Source organism: Emydura macquarii, unplaced genomic scaffold (genome assembly GCF_026122565.2).
Source record: "Emydura macquarii macquarii isolate MOO-44397 ecotype Brisbane River unplaced genomic scaffold, CSIRO-AGI_Emac_v2 contig_3530, whole genome shotgun sequence".
Lineage (NCBI taxonomy): Eukaryota > Metazoa > Chordata > Testudines > Chelidae > Emydura > Emydura macquarii.
The window spans coordinates 1,334,533-1,361,585 of NW_027133667.1; the positions used below are offsets into that span (position 1 = coordinate 1,334,533).

The 27,053-nt window shown below is 41.5% G+C and overlaps 1 protein-coding gene and 1 long non-coding RNA gene across 3 annotated transcripts in view; one reads left to right on the forward strand and one right to left on the reverse strand.

The window, feature by feature from the left end:
* The window catches only part of STAB2 (stabilin 2), a 128,585-nt gene extending 123,231 nt beyond the window's left edge, over window positions 1-5,354 (reverse strand). Inside the window, exons 1-3 of the mRNA XM_067536088.1 lie at window positions 5,271-5,354; window positions 2,039-2,172; window positions 680-795 (exon numbers count right to left, since the gene is read on the reverse strand). Coding sequence (XP_067392189.1) covers window positions 680-795; window positions 2,039-2,172; window positions 5,271-5,354 — 334 coding nt within the window. The remainder of the gene's footprint in view (window positions 1-679; window positions 796-2,038; window positions 2,173-5,270) is intronic.
* The window catches only part of LOC137145381 (uncharacterized), a 93,165-nt gene extending 67,624 nt beyond the window's left edge, over window positions 1-25,541 (forward strand). Inside the window, exon 3 of one of the 2 annotated variants that reach the window (XR_010917645.1) lies at window positions 25,400-25,541. This is a non-coding gene — a long non-coding RNA (uncharacterized lncRNA). Of the gene's footprint in view, window positions 1-15,321; window positions 15,999-25,399 lie in introns of those variants that run through there. The other variant, XR_010917644.1, reaches the window with a different exon arrangement.
* Window positions 25,542-27,053: the final 1,512 nt, after the last annotated feature.

A 27,053-nucleotide genomic window follows, 5' to 3' on the forward strand; every position in this document is an offset into this window, starting at 1 on the left:
TAGACTGCTCCCTCGTACCGGCGTGAAGGGTTGTGGTGTCTTCCCCGGCTGGAGCCTCTCTGTCTCGGTATGGTAGCGGCCGTGGATGATAGTCCCAAGCCCTGCAGCTATAGTGGCAGCAGGGCAGGGCAGGGCAGGGCAGCTCCTCTCCGCTCCGCTCCGCTTTGCTTCGCTTCACTTCACTCCTCTTCGCTCTGCTTTGCTTGCTTTGCTTTGCTTTGCTCTGCCTCCTCTCCTCTGGCTGTTAACTCCCTTTCAGCCTTCTTGGCCTGCCTGAAATGGAGGCTTTTAACTGCCGGGGCAGCTTCTTTGATAGGCTCCAGGTGGCCTAATTGGCCCAACTGTCTTCAATTAGCCCCAGCTGGGTTACCCAGGGAAGAGGGCTTTATGGAGCCTGGGGCTAATATACATGCCTTCCAGTACCCTTTCATAGCCCTGCGGTCTGGCCCTGTCACAGTGAGTAGACTGTCCATCGGATATATTGGTCCTACATTATTTAAAGCTTTACATACTTAATGTAACACTCTGAATTACATTCACTGACCAAGATGCACTACTGTGCTAACTGCTCCTGACACATTTTGAAACTAAATCAGATTTACAACGGAAATAATTTGTGAGGAAAAGAAAAATCATTGTCACACATCCACGGAATGGTATGCCAATAATGTGATCTTACCCATACAATCTGGGCCCCAATATCCCTGGCAGCATTCAGGTTGCTGAAATTCCTTCATACATACATGCCGACATCCAGGAAGAGACAAAGTGTAAGTCCTGATTTCAAGGTAATACCTAAAGACAAGAAGTTTGAGCTATGTTAGAGTATTTAAAACCTCCTGTGGGACCAAATGAAGTTGTAACATTTCTTTCTTTCTTTTTCTTTCTTTCAAGCCAGATAACAGAACTTAAAAATTACAGACTCACAGTTCTGTTTTTTATTTTTCATGTAAAAGATGGGATTTTTCCATAGTTTATTGAAGTCCAAAAGCATCCTCGAAGCCATTTCTCTTGTACAATATGCTTCTCCTTCTTACTATCTGTAATTTGCATACTCCACAGTTTTCTAGACTATCTTTAGTCTAGAGTAGGATAAAGGACTTTGGCAAGATTCTTTAGGAGGGGTATACCAGAAAAGTTTTGAAAACACCATTACAGTTTTTTCCAGTATTTGTCTCGTAAAATTTGGGAGACCGAGGGTATGTCTATATTGACGGTGGCACTATCGGCGCCACCGGATCAATTCTGCGGGATCGATTGAGCAACAGTGGAGACCTGCTCAATCGATCTGGAAGTCGATGCCGTTAATCCACTCCCGCAAAAAGAGTAACGCTGAGTTGACGGGAGATCATTTCCTGTCAGTTCAGCGTAACGGGGATGCCACAGTAGATAGAAGTTAGGAAGTCAAGGGCAGATGTGCATCTTGTGTATCTCCTGTTGACTGCTGCCGAATTTCGCCAGCAGTATACACCAGGCCTTGTTCTATCCATTTGCACTTCCTATTGAAAGATCTCTTGGCAGGATCTAAGGGAGAACTCAGAGGAACATTAACTCTATCTGTAGATTGTAAGCTCTTCTTCTCTCACTGTGTTTGGACAGTACCTACCACAGTGGGGTCTTAATTTTGGTTGGGACCTCTAGGCCTCAATAGTACTGTAATACAAATTATAATATTGCACTTATAGGTTCTACACTTTCATAGAGCTTCTCTGGTAGCTATTCAAATGGGAAGAAGTAGGTGAGGCATAAAAGTAACTACTAACTTTCCATCTCCTTTGATGTGAAAGAGACCAGGCACACACTAAAGAAAAGCACAAACCCTAAACACAAAGCTATGGGTATTCTGCAGTCCTCCTTCCACCTGTTTTAGAAGCCTTTCTATAAAAATAATGAGTGCTACACCTTGAAAGTAAGGTTACGACAATGAAGAAAATCTTTTTACAGATTAATAAGGCATAGATCATTTCTAATGCTGAGTAAAAATTTTTGGTTCAAGGTGAAGAATATTTATAGTGACTAATTCTGACAGAAGAAATACCTGCAATCTCGTATTCCAGATCCATTGGTAATTTTACTATAACCATCAGGGCACCGGATTTCAACATTTAGAGAACAAGATCGGCATTCGGTTTTGGTTGTAATGAGCATCTTCTGATCACATTTATTTTTCACCTGTAAAAAGCCAGAAAGAGATTTAAATCTTTAGGGTGGCATTTTCAAAAAACACTCAGAGCTGGCCTAACTCTGCTTCTACTGTAGTCAATAGGAAATCCTGCTTTAATTCTTAGTCATAGTGTGGATACATTTTCATAACCACCCAGCCCCATTATTTTCCTGTGGTGACAATGTGCTTTTTCAGTTTTGCTATTTTGCTTCCAGGCCTAAAACAGGTTGTGGAAGCAGTCAGTATGATATAACGGCAGGCTTCTCTACAGAAGAACCTTACAAACTATGGAGGCTAAATGTTTATATTTCTCCCCTGTGTCTCATATCCTTGCTGGAATCACAATAAATCTTTGGCCAATAGCATTGAATCTGATAAATGCTGAGTTTGGCAAGTTTGACATGGAAACCAAAGAGAGCTCAGTGAAAGAGCCTCAGTGAACGGGGATGTTAAATTATAAAGCTGAGTTAGATTTCCAAACCAGCGCAAAGGTCCATTATTTTCTAAGTATGGAGAAATGTTGTGATATTGGTTTACCCAATAACCAGCTCCTACAACCCCCAAAATGCCATGTGCAATATAATAAAATTTCAGCCCACTGGATGGAAGCAATCTGTGATGGAGTCAATTTAGAGATGGGAATATAAAACTGGATCTTTGCTGAGAAAGTGTGTGTTGTTATTTAACCAGACTGCACTATGCCCAGTGAAAACGCAGACACTGCATATTAAAATATTTACCCCCCCCCCCCCCAAAAAAAAACCCAACCAAACAAAAAAAACACCAACAACAATAAAAAAAACCCCCACCAAGATGGGCTAAAAAGGCAATATCTAGACCTGGGTTGGGTAGAGTTTGAGTTACAGGCTGAATCAGGATGATATTTTGGGTTTGGATTTGATGGCACTGAAATTGTGAGCGATTGGACAAACACATTTTGGCCACATCTGAAATGAAAGGTAGTTGCCGTTTAGGTTTGGCTCTGATGTGGAACTGAAAGCATGTGAGTGAATTTGGATGTGAACTCTCTGAATGCGAAAATTTGAAAAGGTTTAGATTCAAAGTTCTAGTTTGGCCCACTTCTTAAAACGCCCCCCGCACAACCTTAAAACCAGTTGGCATGTTTAGACAATTAAAACTAAAGGTGCCAAGCAAAAAACATACATTTATAACATTTCAGTTGAGGGTATAATTTTTGCGCTAGGATTTCCCCCTGTGATTTCTCTATATAACACAACTGTTTGTAAGGGTGAAACCTCTTTTTAAGAATAATAATTATCCCCTGAATAATGCTTTTTCATTTTAAAACACTTCATAAGCATTTACCCACTTACCCTTGCAACGCTGCTACAAAAGAGATAGATAAGTCTTCATATTTTACATATGGAGATGTGGAGACAGAGAGGTCAAGTGACTTGCTCAAGGCTACACAGCGGGTCAGCTATACAGGCATAATTAGAACTCAGGAATCTATGTCTCCTTGTATCCTTCTCTAACCACTATACCAGACCTTTCTCTGATCTTCTTTAAAACACTCTGCCTTTCAAACCCTGCTCCTCAGTTGAAACACTGATTAGACAACTCATTCAATTACCTAAGATTGCACTGAATGCAACCTTCTTATGCAATCAAATAAATCAGCTTCAAACAATACAACAAAATGCTCAATCCATCAATCTGTACTCCCATGTGCAATCCCACTGATGCAAATACATGAGTAAACGCTGCAGGATCAGGCCAATTTACCCTAAGGTTTACATGCTAAACTGTTTAGTTCAACATTTGTGTTTTTAATTTAATGTGCTGTTAGGTCCTGATCTGCAAAGTTGTTCATGAGAAGTCACTGGGAGCTTGATATCTCAAGAATATCAGGATTTGGACTTTTAATATGCAAGCAAAAGACTTTCAACAGGCATGCTAGCCAAAAACAACTGAACTAGGAAATCAAAGATATTGGGTTGGCTTGTTTCACTGAAATGTTGTCAAAAGAACATTTTCCACCTTCATTTTTGATGACATTTTTCAATTTTCAAAGATTTTGAAATGAGAAGATTCAAATAAAAATTGGATTTTTGGTTTTTTTTTTCAAAATTTTGGAATTTTTTGTTTTGCAATAATTGGAAAATTCCCATTTTCTCTCAGTTCCTTTCCCGTCCCTTCTTTCCATTGGAAAAGGGGAAGAAAGGTAAAAAGAAAAAGTTAGAGACAGTCAGGGGGAAAAGCCCCCTTTTTCACTCTTCAAAGTAACTTTTTCACACATTTCCAGCTGAAAAAGTAAAAAACGAGGGATAGTTGGAGTTGTGCCTTTTTCTGACACTCTCCCCCACCCCCCATCTCTTAAATTTTTCTAATAGGTTAGTCAAACCCTTTCCGTCATTTCTACTAGTGAGGACAGAGTAATCCAAAGCCAATGTTGTAAAATAGTTCAAGTTGAGCAGTTCTCTTTTCTATGGTTAGATCTATAAAACAATAACATTTTTCACTTCCCTAAATGTGTGTTACAAAACACATTGTTGTGAAGTTTCAGTAATCCAGGAAATTTGTACCTGTTTGTGTCACATAGACACATACATTAATTCCAGAAATGTTTACAAATTTCATGTTAGATTTGCAATTTTTTGCAATTGTTAAAAATAACCAAATTCTCCAAGACTGTTTTTCACCTGGCCAAAATAGCTTTTCACACTGGTGGAAAATAAAGTGTTCTGTGTGCTATAGTAAAAAGACTGTTTTCATCTTCTGAGATAGTAGGAAATGTAATATCTTTCATTTGTTGCTTTTGGAGAATCATCATCAGACATCATCTATTGCCAGTTTCACCAATGTAGAGATTTATTTGCCCAAGTCTATTAATGGCATAGTTAATGGGCCAGATCCTTAGCAGGTATAATTAGATGTTGCTCCATTGATTTCAATGGGGATATGCTAATTTACACCAGGTTGGGGTATCTATTGATCTATGAGACAGTATCACATAAGCACTGATAGACAGTGCAATAGGTTTTCTTTTTCCACAAGACACCATATGTGTGACAAATGCACATCCTTTCTGTATTCTACCACAACACAAAAATGTATCTAAAAGAAGATATAAGACTCTTCTTACCTGATCTGTGGCTTTTGGTGGTGAAGAGAGGTTATTTGCAACCAAAGAAGACATGAGGAGTAAAAAAACCAGAGGTTTTTCCATTATGAAAAACTGTTGACTTTTTTTCTTCAGAACCCTTCAGTCATGAGTTAACAATGCTCTGTCTGAAAATGACCCGCGTTTTTTAGCCTTACTGTTTTAGTATATTCCAAGGAAAAGACTGAAGTGACTCTTCCCTCCTTTTCCTGAAGAAAGCAATGAGATAAACCACAAAGCATGTGAAGCTTGACCTTATATAGGAAGAATACTAAAATGCATGGCTTTTGCTGAAAGTTTTTACTGCGAAGCTGAATAACCTCTTCCTAACTGAATGACAGGATATCCTGATAGGACTCTGTTCTGCAGATCCCTCTCTCTGAAGCTGTTGACAGTACAATTTCAAGGACACTGAATTGTGGTAAGAGAAGATATTTTTCTTCTTTTAGGTGGATCTGAACCGAGGTTGGAAGTAGCTGTTGATCTTGTTGTCATCACTTTAATGGGGTTAGGCAGAGTGAAACTTTATGGAGCTGGGCTTATCAGGTTTTGAAATAAAAGGGTGTATCCACCAAGGGTAGCTGTTAAAGCAATGTTAGAGACATTATCTGAGGTAGCCAAAATAGCATCTTCTAGCTTTGGTTAGCTGGATAAAAGAGGGGACTTTTTTCCTCCTTTGTTTTTACCCTCTTTGAAGCTTCATTACCTCATTATGGCTAATCATTTAGAATTGGTCAAAAGAAAATTAATTCAGTCAATTTAGCTGTGTATGATGGGAAAGAATTAGTGGAAGGACATTTTGAAGAGCTAATGGAAGAAATTTTCTCTTACTCTTTTCAAAGTTTTTCAGCTCCTTTTAATTCTCTCTCTTCTGGGGCCCAGTCACTCCCAATCATAGAGGCAATGGCCTATATGTTCAAGAATAGCTAATGATTTTGGATGCCTCAACTTTTGATTGCTTGACTTTATAAATTTAATTTGCTTCTAAAGTTTTCCGTAAGTCCTAGGCACTCCTCCATGTCATGGAATACAAAGTTTTGGTTTAATGGTAGTTATATCTTTTGCTGAAATAAGCAATCAGATAGTGGCAGAGTTGAGCTGGCTTCTTTTATTCAACTTGCCAAACTGCAGGTCATAACTATCTTGTTTTTTCCTTCCTCTCTCATGTTTTTCTTCCACGAAAAACTCAGTAGGGGCCATTCAATCATTTTACGTTTGATACAGAATTGGTCCTGAACCAAACCATGGATCTAGGTCTGAACTTCCTCCCAGACAGGCAGCTCACTTCTATTTATCCCAACTTGAGGGGCTGTGAATAAAGCAGGTGGGTAAGTGGGCTGAAAACAACTCCCATTTTGTCAGGGGTTCTATTTACGTTTTTTCTGCCTGCTAGTAATCAGGCAACAGACATTGTGCCTGCTGCCTTCCCAGGCTGCTCATATCTGCCTCACCTCATGCGTTTGGTAGGAGAGTTTAGACTTGTAGGGAAAGGGGATTTGTCAGGCCCTCAGGACTGTCTCTGAAATCTCTGTCCAGCTGCAGCCAGCATAACCATGAAAATATTTCATTTGGTGCAGGAAGGATGGTTGGGTCCTTCCCAGGCAGGCAGGAAGGGTGACAGCTGCAAGTTTTTAAGTCTTTGTCTTCAGGTTCTCTGAAAGATTATTTTGCAAATAAAAAAAAACAAAAAACTTGATGTTGTGTCAGCAGTGTGCCTTTGTTGCCAAGAAGGCTAACAGCGTACTGGGCTGCATTAGTAGAAGCATTGCCAGCAGATTGAGGGAAGTGATTATTCCCTCTACTTGGCACTGGTGTAGCCACATCTGGAGTATTGTGTCCAGTTTTGGGCCTCCCACTAAAAGAAGGATGTGGACAAATTGGAGAGAGTCCAGTGGAGGGCAACGAAAATGATTAGAGAGCTGGGGCACATGACTTATGAGGAGATGAACTGGGCTTATTTAGTCTGCAGAAGAGAAGAGTGAGGGGGGATTTGATAGCAGCCTTCAACTACCTGAAGAAGGGTTCCAGGGAGGATGGAGCTAGGCTGTTCTCAGTGGTGGCAGATGACAGAACAAGGAGCAATGGTCTCAAGTTGCAGGGGGAGAGGTCTAGGTTGGATCTTAGGAAAAACATTTTCACTAGGGGGGTTGTGGAATGGGTTATCTAGGGAGGTGGTGGAATCTCAATCCTTAGAGTTTTTTAAAGCCCAGCTTGACAAAGCCCTGGCTGGGATAATTTAGTTGCGGTTGGTCCTGCTTTGAGCAGGGTGTTGGACTAGATCAGTGCTTCTCAAACTAATTTGATCACGCCCCCCTTCTTTGTGTCACAGAATTACATATACTGATAAAGAAAAACCAACATGCGACTCTCACTAAATATGAAAAGCAGCAAGGCATTGATTGAAACGGAGCCCATGATCCATTGTAATAAGGGCAAAAGCAAAACTGCCCTGGTGATCGATGCTCGCAATTCAATGTGCACACTGCGTCGTAGCAAACGGATTAAAGTACAGATGGCAATGCCTTTGTATAATGCTATGCAAGCTTAACAGAAATCTGTCTAAATGCACAGCGCCATCTTGAGTCCAATGCACAGCGCCCACTGAGGACTTGATCTGTCTGAGTTATTCATGGCGGTGGGTAAAATGTACACAGTGTTTTTTTCCATAAAGCTTCTTATGCCGCCCTCAGAATACACTCCACGCCCCCCCAGGAGGGTCCGCCCCACCAGTTTGAGAACCTCTGGACTAGATGACCTCCTGAGGTCCCTTTCAACCCTAAACTTCTATGATTCTATGTTTTTCCAAAATGGCAGAGACAAACCTAGATGTACAGGACATCAAAGTTACAGACCTTCCCATTTCTCATTACAGGCAGCTATGGTTCTGGGCCTGGTTCCTGGAGAGCTAAAGGTCCACTGTTGTTTTGCCTTTGCACATTTGTCTATAAATCAGGCAAGAACAGACTCATTGTGATTTCCTGTGCTGCTTGGTTCTGCCTGTGCTGAAGGATGGTATTTCAGTAGTTCTGCTTCCAGCTGAAAGCAGGAAACACAGACTCTCCAGAGAAAACAGAAAAGTAATGGAACTGTGTTAAACCTCAAAGTTTCTGGTTTCCTGTTCATTCTGGGGCAAGTCTTGAAGTGTTATACTTGTAACAGAAAAGACTGGCAGGATCTTATTCAGGGGGACAAGGCCACATGCCATGTTTATTGCACGTGTAAGAATATCAAAAAGCAGTCACATTCACACACACATTCATAAAGTTCTGCCAGCTGGCGTGATATAATTACCAGTCCTTTTATGCGTTGCTCGAGCCAGCCTAGTGACCAACCAGCCTAGTGACCAGAGGGCCAGGCTTCTGTCAGACGTGAATCCGATGCTCCAAGGTGACAATTGCAGAACGAGACCCGAAGTGTCCATGTTTTTACCCACCTTTATACTTGCTGGCTCTCATGTCAGTCTATGGGCCTTGCTGTATCATGCTGCCTCTGGGTTCAGTATAGTTGTTAACCACCAGTTAATTGAAAGCCCGACTATGCTCTTATTTCTGTACTTTGTCTGTTCCCAGGGTGGATCCTTCTGTACTTCAGGGTCGTTTATTTGCACTTTAGGGTCGTTGATAGGTATCCTTGGGCCTTCAGGGTTAGGGTTGCAGTTGGTGTCTTCACTCCCCTTTCTGTTGTTAGATCCGTTTCGGTTGGTGTCTTTTTATGCCCTGCACGTACATTCCTCACTCACACACACAGAGAATTTATCAAGATATTTTTAGGTTCAATAGTACAAGTTTCAGGAAAGAGCTCACTTCAAGAAACTAACAAGATGGAGTCCACTTATGCCACACTAAACAGCACTGTACCATGATCATAAACGTTTCTCTCTACCTCCATCTCACTTATACAATAGAACAAGTAGTCTACATCTGATTTGTTTGCACAGCTCCTGGGAAGGGCTCACATAAGTTATCCAAACTGGTCCCCTATCACCATTTATAATGTAAAGGCAAATACTGTGGGGCAGACATGACATGATCACAGTTAAAAATGAGGTTGAATAACAAAACAGTTTCTCTAAAAAGAACATCCCTTGGATTGTGTTGAAGGTGCTCAGTTAATGTTGTAGGAAGTGCTATGCTCGGAAACAGTGCTTTCTTCCATATCACTTTTGGATTATTACTTATCTCTGTTGTAGCCACATGTGCCTCTGAGTTCTTCTGCAGATTCCAGGTGCTTTGCCTGAACAATTTTGTTGATCATTTTAGACATACTGTACCCACGACACTAAATTTTCCCTAAATCGTGAGCTGTGTATGGACTTTATCCTGCTAGAAAACATTAAATAAATAGATTGGCCTATAAATCTCCAAGCTGTCACCTGTCAGCTTGGACTCTATATTGTTTACATAAAGAGTTCAGTTCTTTAAAAACAAAAATTGTTGATGGGGAACTGACAGGGCAAAGAGGTTTCCTGTGCACTCATCAGATCCTGTTCCTTTCCTCTACATGGTGAGGAAAGTAAACCATTTCTTGTTTATGTAGACAGCAGCCAGAGTTCAACAATATATATATGGAGGGCACGTATGGTCGTGCGGCCCTAGAGACTATAATTTTTACTTTGTTAGGTCAAACTCTTCCACACAACTTCATTTTTGTGTGCAGAACTGATCACGTTTAGCTGGAGTCACAGACATCACAAATCTTGATTAAGGGCCAGATTTTGTCCAGTCACTATGCGGGTACAGAAGATCAGGAGGGCACCTCTCTGATGTCCCACTAAGGCAGTGGTGCCTGAAATTTTCTGGTCGTGCCCCCTCCTTACCAGTAATGGAATCTGTCTGCGTCCCCCTCCGTGACTTCACAGTTGGCTCAGCAGAGGAGCTTCGGCTGAAGGTGTAGTTGGGGGGAGAACTGGGGATGGAGGCGCAGAGAGGGAATGAGGGCAGAGATGGCCTGGGAGGCAGAACAGGGAGTGGGGGTGGGGCTGGGGCCAGAGAGGAGCCGCGTCCGGGAGCTGGGGCTGGGGACAGAGCTGGACTGGATGGTGCTCCCTCCCTTCTCCGCTATGGGGGCTGGTCCAAGCCACACTGTGCTCCCCCCAAAGTTGGGGACCACTGCGCTAAGGGGATGGGTTCCTTCATGGCCAACAAATCACAGGTTGAGGAGGCAACAGAGCCTGAAGAGAGAACTCCAGCTGACCATTCTGTTTCAGAGCTGTCAGTCAGAGAGTTTAGGTGGAGACTTATTGGACCCTAGATTCTATCTCCTTGCCAATTGGTGGGTAAAGAGAAGTCCCTACTATCTATCTTCATCTATCAAAACTCACTATAAGGTTGGCCTTTTATTTTTTTTAAAAGGAAGGATTCCGAATCCTTAATCCTCCTACCCCATGCTGGAGCTGTGTGAACCTTGCAGGTATGCAGTTGGGAAGTCTTCCTTCTCCCCTCACATTCCATGATATTGCATTATCAATTGTGGCCACCACATGAAAATGTTTTCAAGGGACAATTCTGCAAATAAGTTGGAGGTCTGGGAGCAAAAGGCCTACCATCTTTTTAGCAGCCCAATGCTTGAGTATGGGAAGAGTGGCTATCTGGGCAGTGTCAGTGTTACCTAAGCTGTGCCCAGGTTTGCCCAAGACTGGATATACCATTGCATAGTAACATATTCCCAAATGCCAGCTATTGTAGCAATTTGAGGTCAGCATGGTTTGTTCCCTGTTGACAGTTCAGACACTGGAGTGATAAGGGGAGTGGAAATCAGGCACATCCCTTTCCTGTGCTGCAAATGAAGGCAAAAACAACATTAGTCAACTGCCTGTTATCTGCTGCGTAACACCTCTTGTAACCATTCAGAGGGAGTAAAACCATTCAGAGGGAGTAAAACCATGACTTGCTTTTCTATCCCCTCCCACAGGTCAGAATACAATATTTGCATTTACTGCTTCAATTACCTGTCTCCTACTCAGGATAACTCAACACTGTCTTCTTTTATGGTATAGTGAGTTATTGTGCTCCACAGAGATTAAATGTGGAATATGTTAGATTGTGATGGAAAGTAATTAGTAGCTAATTTCCTTATCTCTATGGGGCTAAATCCTGCCCCAGCCAGTGCAGTGATGCAGAGCACAGATGCAGCCCAGCATGTCATCTGACAAATGGGATAGGTTTGCTTGGGGAAGGCTGGGGCACCCCACTTTGATGCTAATCTGAGCAGAAGCAACTCACTACCTGCCAGCTGGTACACATGCTGCTGATGGAAACCCACAACTTTAGGACTTGGTCATGCTTCCTAACCCACAGATAAAACTTCCTTAGCGATCTGGTGTGTGAGCAAGTGCACTAGATGAAGTCCTGTCCTAGTGTTGTTCTGTGTGCTGCCATGCTATTTGCATATGGAGGAAGTTCCACCTGTCACCATTCAATCATAGACTCATAGATTTTAAGGCCTGTGGGGACTATTATAATTGTCTAGTCTGACCTCCTGCATATCACAGACCATAGAACCTCTCCCTGTAATTCCTGCATCAAACCCATTTCTAATCCTAATCCATTTAGGCCCTTTTAAAAATGTTACCCACGATGCACATCCTACCCAAAATAGCAGCGTGATACACTTCATTTCATACAAAATGGTATCATTTCAAAGTTATCTCAAAAGGTAAGAGGTGCAATTATTAGCAACATAAAGAAGATGAAGTATTGCTCCATTATTTTGGATTGCACATCTGATGTCAGTCACGAGGAACAAATGTCTGTCATTTGAAGTATGTTAAGATCCAAGAGACAGAAGTCAACATCAAAGAGCACTTCCTATCATTTTTGGATGTGCAGAAAACTACTGGAAAGTTTCTGTCAGATGAGATACTTCAGGAATTATCCAGACATGGTATGACATTTGATAATTGCAGGGGACAGGCAATGATATTGGAGCTAACATGAGAGGACAGCATCAAAGTGTGCAAAGTCATTTAATTCACAAGAACAAAAAGGCATTTTTTTGTTCTTTGCAGATGCCATTCCTTAAGTCTAGTGTTGAGTGATGCAACAAATTCCTCAAACTGGTCAAAGACTTTTTCAGTTTTATTCAACAAATTTACGTTGTATTTGCAGCTTCAACAAGTAGATGGACGATTTTGAAATTAGCAAAAAATTGCAGAAATCAATGCTTGGTCTTGATGATGTCAGAAAATGAATTGAAGCTACTTGGACAGAAGTACAGAATTATCATGAAAATGGATTTGAAGAGGCATTGTTTATTGTTAAACAGATAGCATTAGAAATGTCAGTGCTTGAAGAACTAACTGAAACATGAGTGTGCAGCAAGAAGAAATTGTTCAGCTATGAAGAAGAGGATCAAGTCTTCAGAGCGCGCCTCTGTCCGTCAGCACCGCTCGTGGCGATGGAGGAGGTCCTCGTCATCCTCCATGTCAGAGGCATCGAGAGGACGGTCTCTGGCACGGCACCCGGGACCAAGGATGGCCATGGCACTGCTGGTCTAGTGGCTCTGGGTCCCACAGGAGGGACAGCCGACACCCCCACAAGGCATCACAGCAGGTGGTACAGTCAGCCCCGGTTCGGCCCCAGGGACAATGGCCACAACAATGGCCTTATTGGGCCCCATGGGGCATCCAGATGGGACCGGGGCCCCAATCCATTATGTCAGCAGGGGTGCAGTCCATGCCTCCGGCACAGGAGAAGGCGCATAGACACCGCTCCTTGAATGAGGAGTCGGACCCCATGGAGGGACCCTCTACGGATGCATTCCTTCGGCAGGCAGGGGAGCCACCCGCAGGACGCGCCTTGATAGTCCTCTTCCTCCTCCCCGGACGAGGCAGTCTCCTGGGACCACATGGCGCCACTGGAGGATTTCAGGGCGCATCAGGAGCTGCTCAAGAGGGTGGCCTCTAACTTGGGGCTGGAGGTCAAGGAGTTAGTGGAGACCGATGATACCCTCTTCAATGTGCTGGCAACGGCTGCCCCAGCGAGAGTGGCCCTACCAGTCCACGATAGGGTCCTCAAAATTGTTAAGGCCCTGTGGCAAACCCCTTCCTCAGTCGCCCATACAGCGAAGGTGGCTGAGAAGAAGTATTATGTCCCAGTCAAAGGGTTTGAGTATCTGTTCACTCACCCAGCCCTGGGAACCCTAGTGGTGGATGCAGCCAACCAGTGGGACAGGCAAGGTCAGCCTGGTTTCATTCCCAAGAACAAAGACAACAAAAAGTTGGATTTGTTTGGGAGAAAAATGTATTCCATGGCAGCCCTGCAGTTCAGGATTGCCAACCATCAGGCCCTCCTGGGGAGATATAATTTTAATTAGTGGGACTCCCTCAGGTGACTTGCTGAGGCCCTGCCCCAGGACCAGGCCGCAGACTTCACCACCATCCTGGATAAAGGAATCAAGATGGCTAGGGCAGCGCTCCAAATGTACAGTGACACTGCTGACTCAGCGGGTAGGGCCATAGCCTCTGCCATTTCCATGGGGAGGTGCTCATGGCTGCAATCCTCAGGCCTGTCCCAGGAGGTGCAGCAATCAATCCAGGACCTCCCCTTCGATGGGTCGCCCTCTTCTCTGACCAGACCGAATTAGGGCCTTGACTCGGAGCCCCCATATACAGTATTTTATAAGGGTAAGGTGCAGTTGAGGCCACACCCAGCCTTCCTACCCAAGGTGGTTTCCCAATTTCATTGTAACCAAGATATTTTTCTCCCCGTGTTTTTTCCCAAACCGCACGGTTCGGAGGATGAGCGGAGATGGCATTTGCTGGACGTGAGACGAGCCCTGGGCTTCTACATTGAGGGTACAAAGCCGTTCCGGAAACCGACGCAGCTCTTTGTTGCAGTGGCGGACCGGATGAAAGGCTCACCTGTCTCCACCCAGCGCATCTCCTCGTGGATTACATCATGCATCAAGTTCTGCTACGAGCAGGTGAAGGTGCCGCTTCCGGGAACCATCACAGCACACTCAACCAGAGCTCAAGTCTCATCTACAGCCTTCCTGGAGAGAGTGCCCCTGCAAGACATCTGCAAAGCTGCCATTCCACTCTAGGTGACTAACAAGCAACACCTTGGATATGGGTCGAGTTACTGGTGAGCTGCCCTTAACATGGCTCTGCCGAATCCCACATCCTCTCTCACCTGCTGGACGATGGCGTAGTGGGACATGAAGGTGTGCACATTTTAATTGTGGGTTTATACCAGTGTCATTTTGAAACTTTGTGACTATCAGAATGAATGAATTCTCTAAGCCCATCGGTTGCATTACGATACAGTCGCAGCTGGTATGCTCAGCAATGCTGCATGTCTGACAGAAGCCATCACTTTTATCAGTGTTAATGAGGGAGAAGGTACGGACAGCTGATCTAACCTAGAATGTGTTCATGATGCATACAGATGATGGCAACGCAGACTGCCAGTCAAAGGGTGGTCTTAGTTATAGGTTAGATCCTGGTAGTGGCCTCTCCAGCTTTCTTTCTTTCTTTCTTTCTTTCTTGTTCTCAAGAGGCTCAGCTGGTGAGACTGTAAACAAAAGGCAGTTCTATCTGAAACAACAGCAGAGAGAGGCATGATAAGAGAAGCTATGCCTGCGAGGAGAAGCAGCACAAACTCCATGTACAATCAGCACCATGAATCAACCCAGAGCACAGGAGCTTATACTTCACTCTCTTTTTAATACTGGCTTTTCTGGTTATTTAGAAGACTAAAGGGCTGAACCTGCCCCTAGCTCTGGCTATTATACCTCAGCACAGCAGCATAAAGTGGCTGTAAATAATCTAGAAGGATCCAGGGAGAATTTCCCCAGCCCAAGAGCTTGAGAAGTCCTTTGCCGCCTGCCTTTGCAAGTCCTGGCATTGAGGGCAAGGGCGGAATGGGTTAGGGTAGGAATGGGAATAGCTGCAAGGCATGGAGCTACAGGGATTCTGGGCTGCAGTGCAGCCCATAGACAGCAGTGGGAAGGCTGCTATAAGATAGAGTCTGGAGTCTACATGGTATAAAGCCACATTTGTCCCTCTTCCCATTGCTCTTCTCCTTCTTTGCAGCATCTCTCCAGAGACTCCCAAGAGAATCTGGCCCTTCTGCGCATCCTGACAGGAGATTTAAACCGGAGATATCACCGTGCCACCAAATCTTGATGGTTTAAACCATGTGACTTTGTATCACTAATATTTATTAGAATGATCAAAGCTTATATTTGACTGATAGTATAATAGCACAGGGGAACACACTTGGCACAGAATTTTGGATTAAAGTTAAAATGTGTTGAGATCATGAATCATCTGATGCATGTGACCAAAGTAACCTGGTTATTTAAGTAATCTTTGTTTCAACCAACTTCTTCCTACTGGTGCAGCGCAGGAATGTGAGAACCCCTGGTTTGGTAAACGCCAGTGACATTTTGAAACTAGGGAATAAACAGTGTGTTTAAACAAAATAAGAACTCAACTCACTAAGATCTTTGCCCAAAGCCTGAAGCAAACTTTCTTTGAGGTTTCTTAAAGTTCAGGATTGGGGTTTTTTGTTTGCATGCTTTTTGCACTTCTTGGTTCTGTCTAGGATGAGCTAGAACAGGGCCAAAATACCATAATGGAAAACTCTGAGATTCCTATACTCAATATGAATGTAGACTTACTAATGCTGTACACATGACCGTAACTGTAATGCAATTACTAGGCACTCATATCTATATAATTCCAGTGTAGAACAGTAGTATAACGAATGCCATTAAAACTTCAGTTTTGCCAATCTGCAGTGATTGTGGTATGGTGTTTTTTATCCTTTATACTAGAAAACACTGCAGGTGTCAGGGGCAGCAAAAGCTGTGTTATGCCCCATTGCATGTATTAGTAAATAGCACATCCAGCTAAATTCTCTTCTTGTGCTGGTCTGTGAAGAGATATTTTTCTGCTCCTTGATTGCTACAATTTTCAGTGGATGTAGTGCTTGTATTCTTACATAATAAACTTCTTCATTTTGAAAAGTCAGACTTAAAGCTAATTTAGTATAGTTAATAATTTGCTAGTAATAACATTAAAATGCATGTAATGATGTAAAGCAATCGACCGTCACTCAGCTTTAAGCCACCCCACCCCAGCCCTGATAAAATTATCCAGTGCACTTTTATGACTATAATGAGTTGATTTCAGCTGATTATCTTGTTTGGAAGAAGTTATAGCAAAATTTGTTAGAAAATATCTGTTTATACACACAAGCTGGCATAATGTCCATACATGTAATAACAAAATGTTATCCTTTATTGTCTTAATTCCTGTGAATGTGGTTTACACAATTTTAGAAAGATCAGTTACATGCTACACAATAGGTTAAAACAGAACAGGAGTCCATTTATACAGCATAATATAAAAGATAGGACACTGGATTCAGAGTCAGGAGAGCTGGATTCTGTTTCTGGCTCTGCTACTGTTCAATGACCTTGGGCAAGTCACTGACTTCTCTGTGCCTCTGGTTCACATTCCATCCTTTCTGTCTTGTCTATTTAGGTAAGTTCTCTGGAGCAGGAGCTGTCTCACACAATGTGTTTTTACAGCACCTAGCACAATGAGTCCCAATCTTGGCTGGGGCCTGTAGGCACTATTGTAGTATAAATAATAATAATACAATTTCCCCATTCACATTGGTCATCTCCATCAAGATCAACATATTAAATCTTTCCTTCCAAAAAGTCTGCTCTGTGGAGAGAAATGGTAAACATTGACTTCACATTTGGAATCTCTTAGTCCTGATACCACTTGTATACAAGTGTGACTCCAGTGAAGTCAATGGAACTGCACCGGCACAACACTGGTGTGGTGGAGGAGAAGCAGGTTGACCGTATTTATGAGCGGACACTTGATAGTATTTCACCTTCATTATTAATTGGACATGAGATTTCCCTAAAAGTGAATCCAGCATTAAATATGATGAGGTGATAGTAAAATGCAGACACAGGAGAGCACAGGGAAAAGTGGGGTGGGAGACAGCTGGGAAGCAGCTTGGAGGCAATGCTAGATTTCTGTCTTCCAGCAGGCAAGGTCTACAGAAATCTTCCTTTGCTCTCACTGTTTTCTCAGTCATCAGATAAACCCCATATTCCACATTCGAAAGAATGTCGTAAGTACTGTACAGATCAGTAACTCATTACAGTACCACCAGATGGCAGCAGAATATAAACCAAAGCCTTAGGCTGAAAATGCCAATTTTAGACTCAATCCGAAAAAAGACTCATCTATAACTACCTCTTGAGTTAATTTGTGTGCTGCAGATTTCCATGTGAGAGGGCTTGGGGGGAGCCACGCTCCCTCTCAATCTAGCCAGTGTTCAATTAATGCCTACACCCATAGAGCATAAATACAAACCCTCTTGGTTTTAATGTTGCTTGCTTTGCCTGCCTAATGCTGATTTATACTTGTTAGTTCCCCTCTGCCCATAAGTGCTGTAGAAATCTTGCTATGTACTCATCAAGGAAATAGTCCCTCCTGTTTTCACTCTAGCCGTTCTATCTCAAACAGATTAGACTGAAATTCAACTGTTTTTACCTCTGCCCAGTTGAAAGCCAACTTCAAAACATCGCAATACACAAAATGACAATCAGTGGTGCAACATTTAAAATATTTGGTCAGAACCACCTATTTGTCTGCCTGTGGCATAGTAGCATCTCTCAGGAACCCTTAGCTGTTTGTGTAGTGTGATGGTACACATTGCATGATATTTTTCTGCTCCTTGAGCAGATGACTGAAACTTTTATTGACAGTTAGAGGCAAATAAGAGTATGCCAGTTCAAACATATTGGAATGAATATCTGAAGCATTCATTTTCTATAAACTTTCTTAGAACATATGTTCGCTTATGCAAACGTGCGTGGAACATGACTAAAAACCATTCTCTCTATTTGATTGAATGAATATGAATAAGTTTCTGCAGAATTCTTCCAACTCCTCTGTGTGTGTGTGGGTGTGTGGGTGGGTGGTGGGGCAGGGAGATATATTCCTTTTTCAGGGAATAAATAAATGTCAAATATCCAGTATGGTCAAAAGATTTGAATAATTCCCAATATGGGGAGAAGAGATGTCTACTGAAGCTGTGTGAGAGAAATGCTGCTTAGCTTCATACTTTAAAGACCAGTCCATTCAAATACCCCTTAGAAGGCTCAGTGTTCTTTTTTGTGATGAAACACTTTCTTTTGTAATGACTTATCTGCTACCTAGTCATACAAACGACACTAAAAACTACTACTGTTGAGTTAGAAAACAATTAAAAAGCCTATATAGACATAGAGAGATAAATAAGTGCAATTGGTGATGAAAATACCTTGAGCACAGAACTGCTATGAAACCCTCTAAGAGCAATAGTTCAGTTGCTGGTGTTTTACCTGGTTAAATGTTGTAGCTTTGTATTACAATGGTAACATACTTGTTTAGGTTATGAGAGTCTCCCCACATTCAAAACTAGTCATGTTTTATATATGTTACATTAAAAAAAGAATTTATGTTAAAAGATTGCAAGTTTGCAAAGTCAAGCACTCAGAAGTTAGGAAATGCCAGAATTAAGTTTGCCTGGGCAACCTTAATTTAGCCCCTTTCTACATATGCATTATGATACAGTCTTTAATCACATACTATTTTTCCACAGGCCCTCTGCATCATTCAGGGAATGGGTAGTTATTCAATATTTTTTTTCTTTCTTTTTGTTTTTACACATTCAATATGTGGCCTCAGGACTTATTTAAACCACACTAGCCAAACCCTGCTCTGAGTACCAAATTCTCAATTTCCTCATGGGTATCACTATAGTAAACGAGGGCATCACAAATAATAATCAGTCTGTTTACAACACCCCATAAGTTCAGGTGGGGATATTAGTCTCATTTTACAGAGGGGTAGCTCAGACACAGCAGGATTGAGGCCAAGTTGTTAAATGTCCACTAATTTTGATTGCCCACTTTGAGATATGTAGGCCTTGTTTTTCAGAGTACTCAAACATATTTACAGCACTTTATATGTACTAAGCAAGCTTCAATCCACTTCAGTTGCAATTGTAATCATGTAACACTTCTGCAAATCTGGCCCCAGGTGTCTCAGGTTGGGCATCCAGAAAATGAGGCACATAGGAATGGCCAGCTGGGTCAGATCAATGGTCATCTAGCCCAGTAACCTATCTCAGTGGCCAGTGCCAGATGCTTCAGAGGGAATGAACAGAACAGGGCAATTTTGAGTGGTCATCCCCTGTCATCCAGTCCCAACTTCTGGCAATCAGAGTCTTAGGGACACTATTAACTTTCTCCATACCATTCATGATTTTATAGACCTCTATTTTATACACCCTCAGTGGGCTCTTTTCTAAACTGAACAGTTCCTGTCTTTTTAATCTCTCCTCATATGAAAACTGTTCCATACCTGTAATTATTATCATTGCTCTTCTCTGCATCTTTTCCAATTCTAATTTATCTTTATTGAGATGGGTTGACCAGAACTGCATGCAGTATTCAAGGTGTGGGCATACCATGGATTTATATAGTGGCATTGTGATATTTTCTGTTTTATTATCTATCCCTTTCCTAATGATTCCTAACATTCTGTTAGCTTTTTTGACTGCGGCTGCACACTGAACAGATGTGTTCAGAGAACTATCCACGACTCCAAGATCTCTTTCTTGAGTGGTAACAGCTAATTTAGACACCATCATTTTTTATGTATAATTGGGATTATTTTTTCCACTATGCATTGCTTTTTACTTATTAACACTGAATTTCATCTGCCATTTTGTTGCCCAGTCACCCAGTTTAGTGAGATCCCTTTGTAACTCTTCACAGTAAACTTTGGGCTTAGCTATCGTGAGTAATTTTGTATCATTTGCAAATCTGGCCACCTCATTGTTTACCCCCTTTCCAAATCATTTATGAATATGTTAAACAGCACTGGTACCAGAACAGATCCTTGGAATAGCCTGCTGTTCACCTCTTTCCATTGTGAAAACTTATAATTATTTCCTACCCTTTGTTTAGAATCATAGAATATTAGGGTTGGAAGGGACCTCGGGAGATCATCTAATCCAACCCCCTGCTCAAAGCAGGCCCAACCCCAACTAAATCATCCCAGCCAGGGCTTTGTCAAGTCGGGCCTTAAAAACCTCTAAGGATAGAGATTCCACCATCTCCCTAGGTAACCTATTTCAGTGTTTCACCCACTCTCCTAGTGAAAAAGCTTTTCCTAAATCCAACCTAGACCTCCCTCACTACAACTTAAGACCATTTTCTTAGTTTTGCGATCTGTCACCACTGAGAACAGCTTAGCTCCATCCTTCCTGGAATTTTCCTTTCTGGTAGTTGAAGGGCGCTATCAAATCTCCCCTCATTCTTCTCTTCTGCAGACTAAAGAAGCCCAGTTCACTCAGTCTCTCTTCATAAGTCATGTGCTCCAGCCTCCTAATCATTTTTGTTGCTCACTGCTGGACTCTCTCCAGTTTGTCCACATCCTTCCATTAGTGAAGGCCCAAAACTGGATACAACACTCCAGATGTGGCCTCACCAGTGCCGAATAGAGGGGAATAATCACTTCCCTCAATCTGCTGGCAATGCTTCTATTAATGCAGCCCAATATTCCGTTAGCCTTCTTGGCAACAAGGGCACACTGTTGACTCATCCAGCTTCTTGTCCACTGTAACCCCCAGGTCCTTTTCTGCAGAATTGGTGCCTAGGCGGTCAGTAGCAGTGCATGGGATTCTTCTGTCCCAAGAGCAGGACTCTACACTTGTCCTTGTTGAGCCTCATCAGATTTCTTTTGGATGAATCCTCCAATTTTTCTAGATCACTCTGTATTCTATCCCTACTCTCCAGTGCATCTACCACTCCCCACAGCTTAGTGTCATCTGCAAACTTAATCAGCAGGAGCATTGAAAACACAGGAGAGAGACTATCTCCTTGCTCTCAGTTCCTATACCCGCATCACAGTGGTTTCTGACCGCTGGGAAGAGCAATAGTAAGTAATGTCCTGTTGGTTCCTGGAACCCCGGGATGGTACATGCTTGGTTGCTCTGTGAGGGTGGCATATGCACAGTCCAGTTAGCACGTAGTAGCTTTGAGTGGATGGAGGATGCCCAGTGTAGAAGGAAGCTTCAGAGAATTTAGCTGCCAAACTCTATTGACTCTCTACTGAGCATGTGAGAAGTGAGATTTTTTGGAGGTTTATAACTTTGCCAAATTTAAGTGACTTTTCACAGGGAGGACAAAAGGCACGTCAGCCTGACACCTGCCTGCCCCTCCCTGCCAAATTTCAAGTCTGTGCTCCAAAGAATGGAAGCACTAGAGTTTCTCAATGAAACAATTATTAGAATGTTTTTTATGTCGGCAAAACAATGTATTTTCTTTTAATCTTTTTATTGGAAATGGCAGAAACATTTTAGCTAAAGCTTCAAAAACAAAAATCAGCCTTAGGCAGACACCCAGCAGAGTAAATTTAAGGCCAAATGTTTAAAATGTGGCAAAGTTATAAACAACTGAAAACAGAGTCTTACAATGGCAAGTTTTGAGCAACCCTAATATATATATATATATATATATATATATATATATATATATATATATATATGATTTTATTATATATAGACCCAAACCTTCCAGGTGGTCTTCCATGGTAGCCTCAAGTTTACCATACTGGAAAAAATTCAGCCTAAACTCTTTGATTCACACCATGGTACTGTTCACAAGTGTTGCAGGGATCTTGGTGATTTTGTAGCATCTCTAAGGCACAACAAGAACAAATTAAAGAATTTCTAAGCTTTTTGAATGTGAAAGTCTCAAAGCGTGTCCTTTACTTTAATGCTGTTTATGCTAAATGGTATCAAAACTATCTTCTGCAAACTTGTTGAGAAAGAGGCGCAATTCTGGGATTATGTAGACCATACATATGGCAAATAATATGCTGATAGTTTAGGTGTATTAATTGCCAGTAATGAAAATGACCCTAGGACAATCCAATTCCTGGTGCAAAAAGACTAACTACACTTGTTCTTAAATAGCAGCAAATTGATATTTCACAAATAAATTTGTTCTAATCTAATACAACATCACTGAACCATGACAGATCAGAGAGCAGACAGAAGGCATTAGTCTGATAAATTAGCCTTTAAGGATTTTAAAGTTCATATCTGTCCTCAAATTTCTCTGACCTTTGACTCTGAACCAAGTGTCTGTTAAGTTATACCTATCTTCAGACAGTTGATTGTAGGTAAATTTTTAGGCCATGCTTAGTGTGTACCGATTTTAAAACATGTTCACAGGTTAAATTTGTATTTTGGCTAATGGTTTGATGATTGACGTGTGTGACTGATTGAAAATAGTGGTCTATTATAAGCCCACATAACTTTTGTTTCGTGTGTACTTCTCTGAAAGTGCATTATGCATTTCATGTTCAGTTCTAGGTCTTGGAATTTCAAAATTGAATGGGAGAACAGTGCAACTGAGAATCATGAGCAATCTAAAAAAAATTTAGAAGATATTTAATAGTTTCTCAGGTGACTTGTACAAAGTGTTTGCCCACTGTCTTGTTTCTTTAGTCACTATGGTAATAGTGACTTTCAAAAGGGGCTAATGAGTTGGGGATGCAAAATGTCAATTTTCCATTAGAATATCATTCGCAGGCTCCCTGGCTCCCCACCTGGCAGAAGAACTGGGCTACTGGGACTTCCAGCTCTGTGAGCAGCAGACTCCCCAGCTCACTGGGTTACCTAGGTAGCCAGGCGGCCAGCTTCCCAGACTGCCTGATTCCTCGACTGCCTGCCAGGTAGACTGCCGGAGAGCTGGGCAGCCCACCCACAATGTGGGCAGTCAGCAAGCTAAAATTTCCATTTCACTTCTCTGAAAATGGAATTTTTCCAGCCCTTTCTTCCCATGAAAAATTTTGAAAATGTCTTTTTCATTCAAATTCAGAATGAAAAAAAGGTCAAAATCTCAATTTTTCTGTGGAAGGAAAATAGCATTCCCATACAGCTCAGACCAGAGCTGCTTTAAAGATGCTTGGAGACACTTGAAAGGGCTCTGATTTTCAGTGCGTGTGTACTTGGCGCTTTCTGAAAATCAGGCCATTTTAAAGTGTCTCAACTAGTCACTTATGGAAGATGTTGGCCTATATACATGAGATCACACCAGGAATTTAGGACAAGTTTCAGCTCAGTCATTAAGGGAAGGCATCATATTATGAAAAAAGCTGGGACATGAGATACATAAACCTTACATAGATCAATAGCTGTAATACCTTAGAGTGAACCTTTTGAAAATCAAGGGTGGGTTTTCAGATGAGCTAAGAAAATCTGGCCCCAGTTTTGAGAGCTGACCCTTTCTGGAAAGCCTGGTCTATTATCAAGCTTAGTTTCCATGTTCTTTATATATTATTCTCCTTTACATATACCCACAACTTTGGCTATTGTAAATACGTGTTTGACTCCACAGAGCAATGGCCATATCTCTTATGACCACAATTCATAGACTTGGATCTAATGTTGCCAAAAGGGCTTATCCAGGACACACTTATTTCTTTGACATTTTTGACAGATGCATCCTGCATGTACTTGAATGCTTGTCACGGAATGCAAATTTAGATTTCCTTACGAAATGAGTTAATGTAAAGTGCCTTGGCTATAATAGCAGGAATCTGGACTAGGAGACTCCAAGGAGGGTTAAATTCTCTCTTAGTTGAGTAAATTTCAAATTAGCAAGAGGAGATATGACAGAACAGAACATAATGCTCTAGGAGTGAGCAAAGGTCAATTTTTATTTAGATACGGTTCGTGAACTAACATTAAACCTCAAGATTAGGGACATAGACTAAAGATAAGGGGAAAAGAGATAGTGACAAGAGTGGTGAACCTACTGAATGCACTAATAAGGGCAGAAGTGGAAGTAATTAGCACAGTCATTGCTAAAGAATCAGTTCCAGATAATTCCTGCCCATGGTGTTTGAGACAAAGTGCCCAATTTTGTATTACTTGAAAACATTTTGAGTGCCCAAGAAATACAGGATCTAGTCCTTAATTAAGATAAAAACACTTTATAATTGCTAAACTTTTTTTATGTATCTCAAACTGTCTTAAGCGAGTTTAATGCACAAATTACAGTGGCATCTATCTGCTGTCTGACTTTTTTCAGCTTCGGGTTAATTGGGCTAGATTGTCAACTAGTATAGATGTGTGTGGTTTAACTGAAATCAATAGAGTTATGCCCATTTACGTCTGCTGAGAATCAGGTGCAGAGAGTCCATGTATCTTTAATGTACTTACTAAAATTATTGTTTTAAAAAAATATCCTTCTCCCCAACCTTCCATCTCAACTCCTTGGTCAAGAGTCTCAGCTGCATCTTAATCTGGTCCTAAAAGTTTATGATTTTTTGCTGTCACTTTTTTGCTCTATTGCATACTGCTGGAATTTGCTACATTAACATTTATTTTGGGCTGGGACATGTTTCTTTACAGTGAGGAAATTAAAAGCGTTTGAGCATTTGAGACCCATGCAGAAGTAAGAAAAAATATGGTAGCAGTGACTGCCACAGATCCTTATTATTTATATTTGTAGTAGGATAAGACTAGAGAAACTATGTATCTCTTATTGGGTCTTTGTAAAAAGTCTCTCTTGCAAGCAGTATTGCTCTATCCTTCGTCAGCAAAGGATGTACAACAGATAGCACTACAGTTATTTTGAACAGTCTCTGGATAAACTGATTTTTAATTTAGTTGTTGATATAACACTATGGTTTCTCCAGTGTAACATCTTAGATTGGTTGGAATGTCAGACACTTGCACAGAGCTGCTAACTTTATCTCCAGAATGTGACATAGCAAACTCAGGTGTATTTTGAGTGAGGCTGACTCATATATTGAATATAAGAAAATATACTCTGAGACATAACAAAATTGTAAAAGCTGTGTTTTCCTTTCTATTAATTAAACCAGTTGAGCTTGTCTTTCAAAATCCCTCAGTGAAACTGCAGTTTATGACACCAAGCATTGTGTATTTCGTTCGCTATTTCCTAAATTATTATTTGTCAGTAACTGCTGCAGATTACTTTTCTGTAATTGTCTTCTGTGTGATAGAATACTCTTGGTGCACCTACCTCTTATTCTTCTGTTCATACAGAAGTGGTGTAAACCTTTGTCATGGTATTCGAACACCTGTCTTTTTCTGGTTATTGCTGACTCCTGAACAGAGATGGATATTATACTGTTTGCATAACCAATGTTTTGGAATCCCCTTCAAACACTGCCGCATCAGTCAAGAACTCAGCAAAAGGAGACTAAGAACAGTAAGTGCTGCCATTATCTGACTGGACAATTGTTATCATCCCAGGCCGGGGATAACTGAAGGTTTCACTGATTTTTTTACACTGCGCTTGTTTAATTCATGGGTCATGAGATTTATTCTATAAGTAGCAATTCAGTCCTTGCATTTCTGTATGTGACAAAGAGTTGACTGAAATGAGGGTGTATATAAACATACGTGTCTACCTTGATTACATAATATATCTGCTGTGACATTACTGCATACAGTATTTTGGCTTGGCTTTTTACTGCCATAATCTTAATTTACAAGATAGGTTAGATAAGAGGAGGAATCTGATATGTTTATTGCCATTACTGGACCCTGCAGCTACCTAATATAATCATACCTTTTGTCAAGAGCCAGTAATACGTTACCTGTTTTATAGAAGCTACAATGCACGTGAAAAGGTAGAAGCAAACAGGAGGAACTTCCCATGCTGTTTGAATAGTTAAAAGCAGCTGCACATTATTTTCCTGCCTTCAGAAATAGAACTGGTTGAAACATGCCAGTTTGTTTTTGTGGGGAATTTTGAAAACAAATATTTTAAAAAAATATAAAGCGAAAACTTTTGTCAAAAAAACAAACCTTGAGAAAACTGTCCATTTTCCACAACCATTTTCACTAAAATGTGATTTTTAATATATATTTTTTATTTCCAATACACACATTTTTACGGGGAGCTGAATATTTTTACCAATTTTCTTTGGGGGCAGACAGGGTCATTAAAAAACTGGAAAATATGGACCAAAATGAAAATTTGTCACTCCAGGGCTTGGAACTGTTCCCGGCTTGATAGTAGTAACAGGCTCCACAAGCCTTAGCCTGCTTCAGCCTATCTCTTGCTCCAGCCCCGTTCCTAGTCTGGCTCCTGCCTTGCTCTCACTTTGACCTCTTTCCAAGCCATGTCAGCGAGCAGGCAATGGAAGTGGGTGCCTTAAGCCTCAGTGAGATGGGGGCCTTGTTGAAACCTAGCACAGGAATGACTCATCAATGCATGTGATTTACTCAGACTTTAGTTCAGGAATGACTCATCACGTTACACTGGCTACCTGATGGGTCACAAAACATAACCGTAAATAGGAAATCATCATCGAGTGAGTGTATTTCTACTGGGGTCCTGCAGGGAATGGTTCTTGGCCCTACGGTATTTAGCATTTTTATCAATGACTTAGAAAAAAAACATAAAATCACTGAGAAAGTTTGCAGATCAGAGGAAAAAGTGGGGAGTGGTAAATAATGAAGAGGACAGGTTACTGATTCAGAGCAATCTGGATCACTTAGTAAACTGGGCGTAATCAAACAATATGCATTGTAAAATGGGTGAATATGTACATCAAGGAACAAAGATTGTAGGCCATGCTTACAGGATGGGGGACTCAGTCCTAGGAAGCAATGACTATGAAAAAGATTTGGGGGCTGTGGTGGATAATCAGCTGAACATGAGCTCCCCGTGTGATCCTGTGGCAATAAG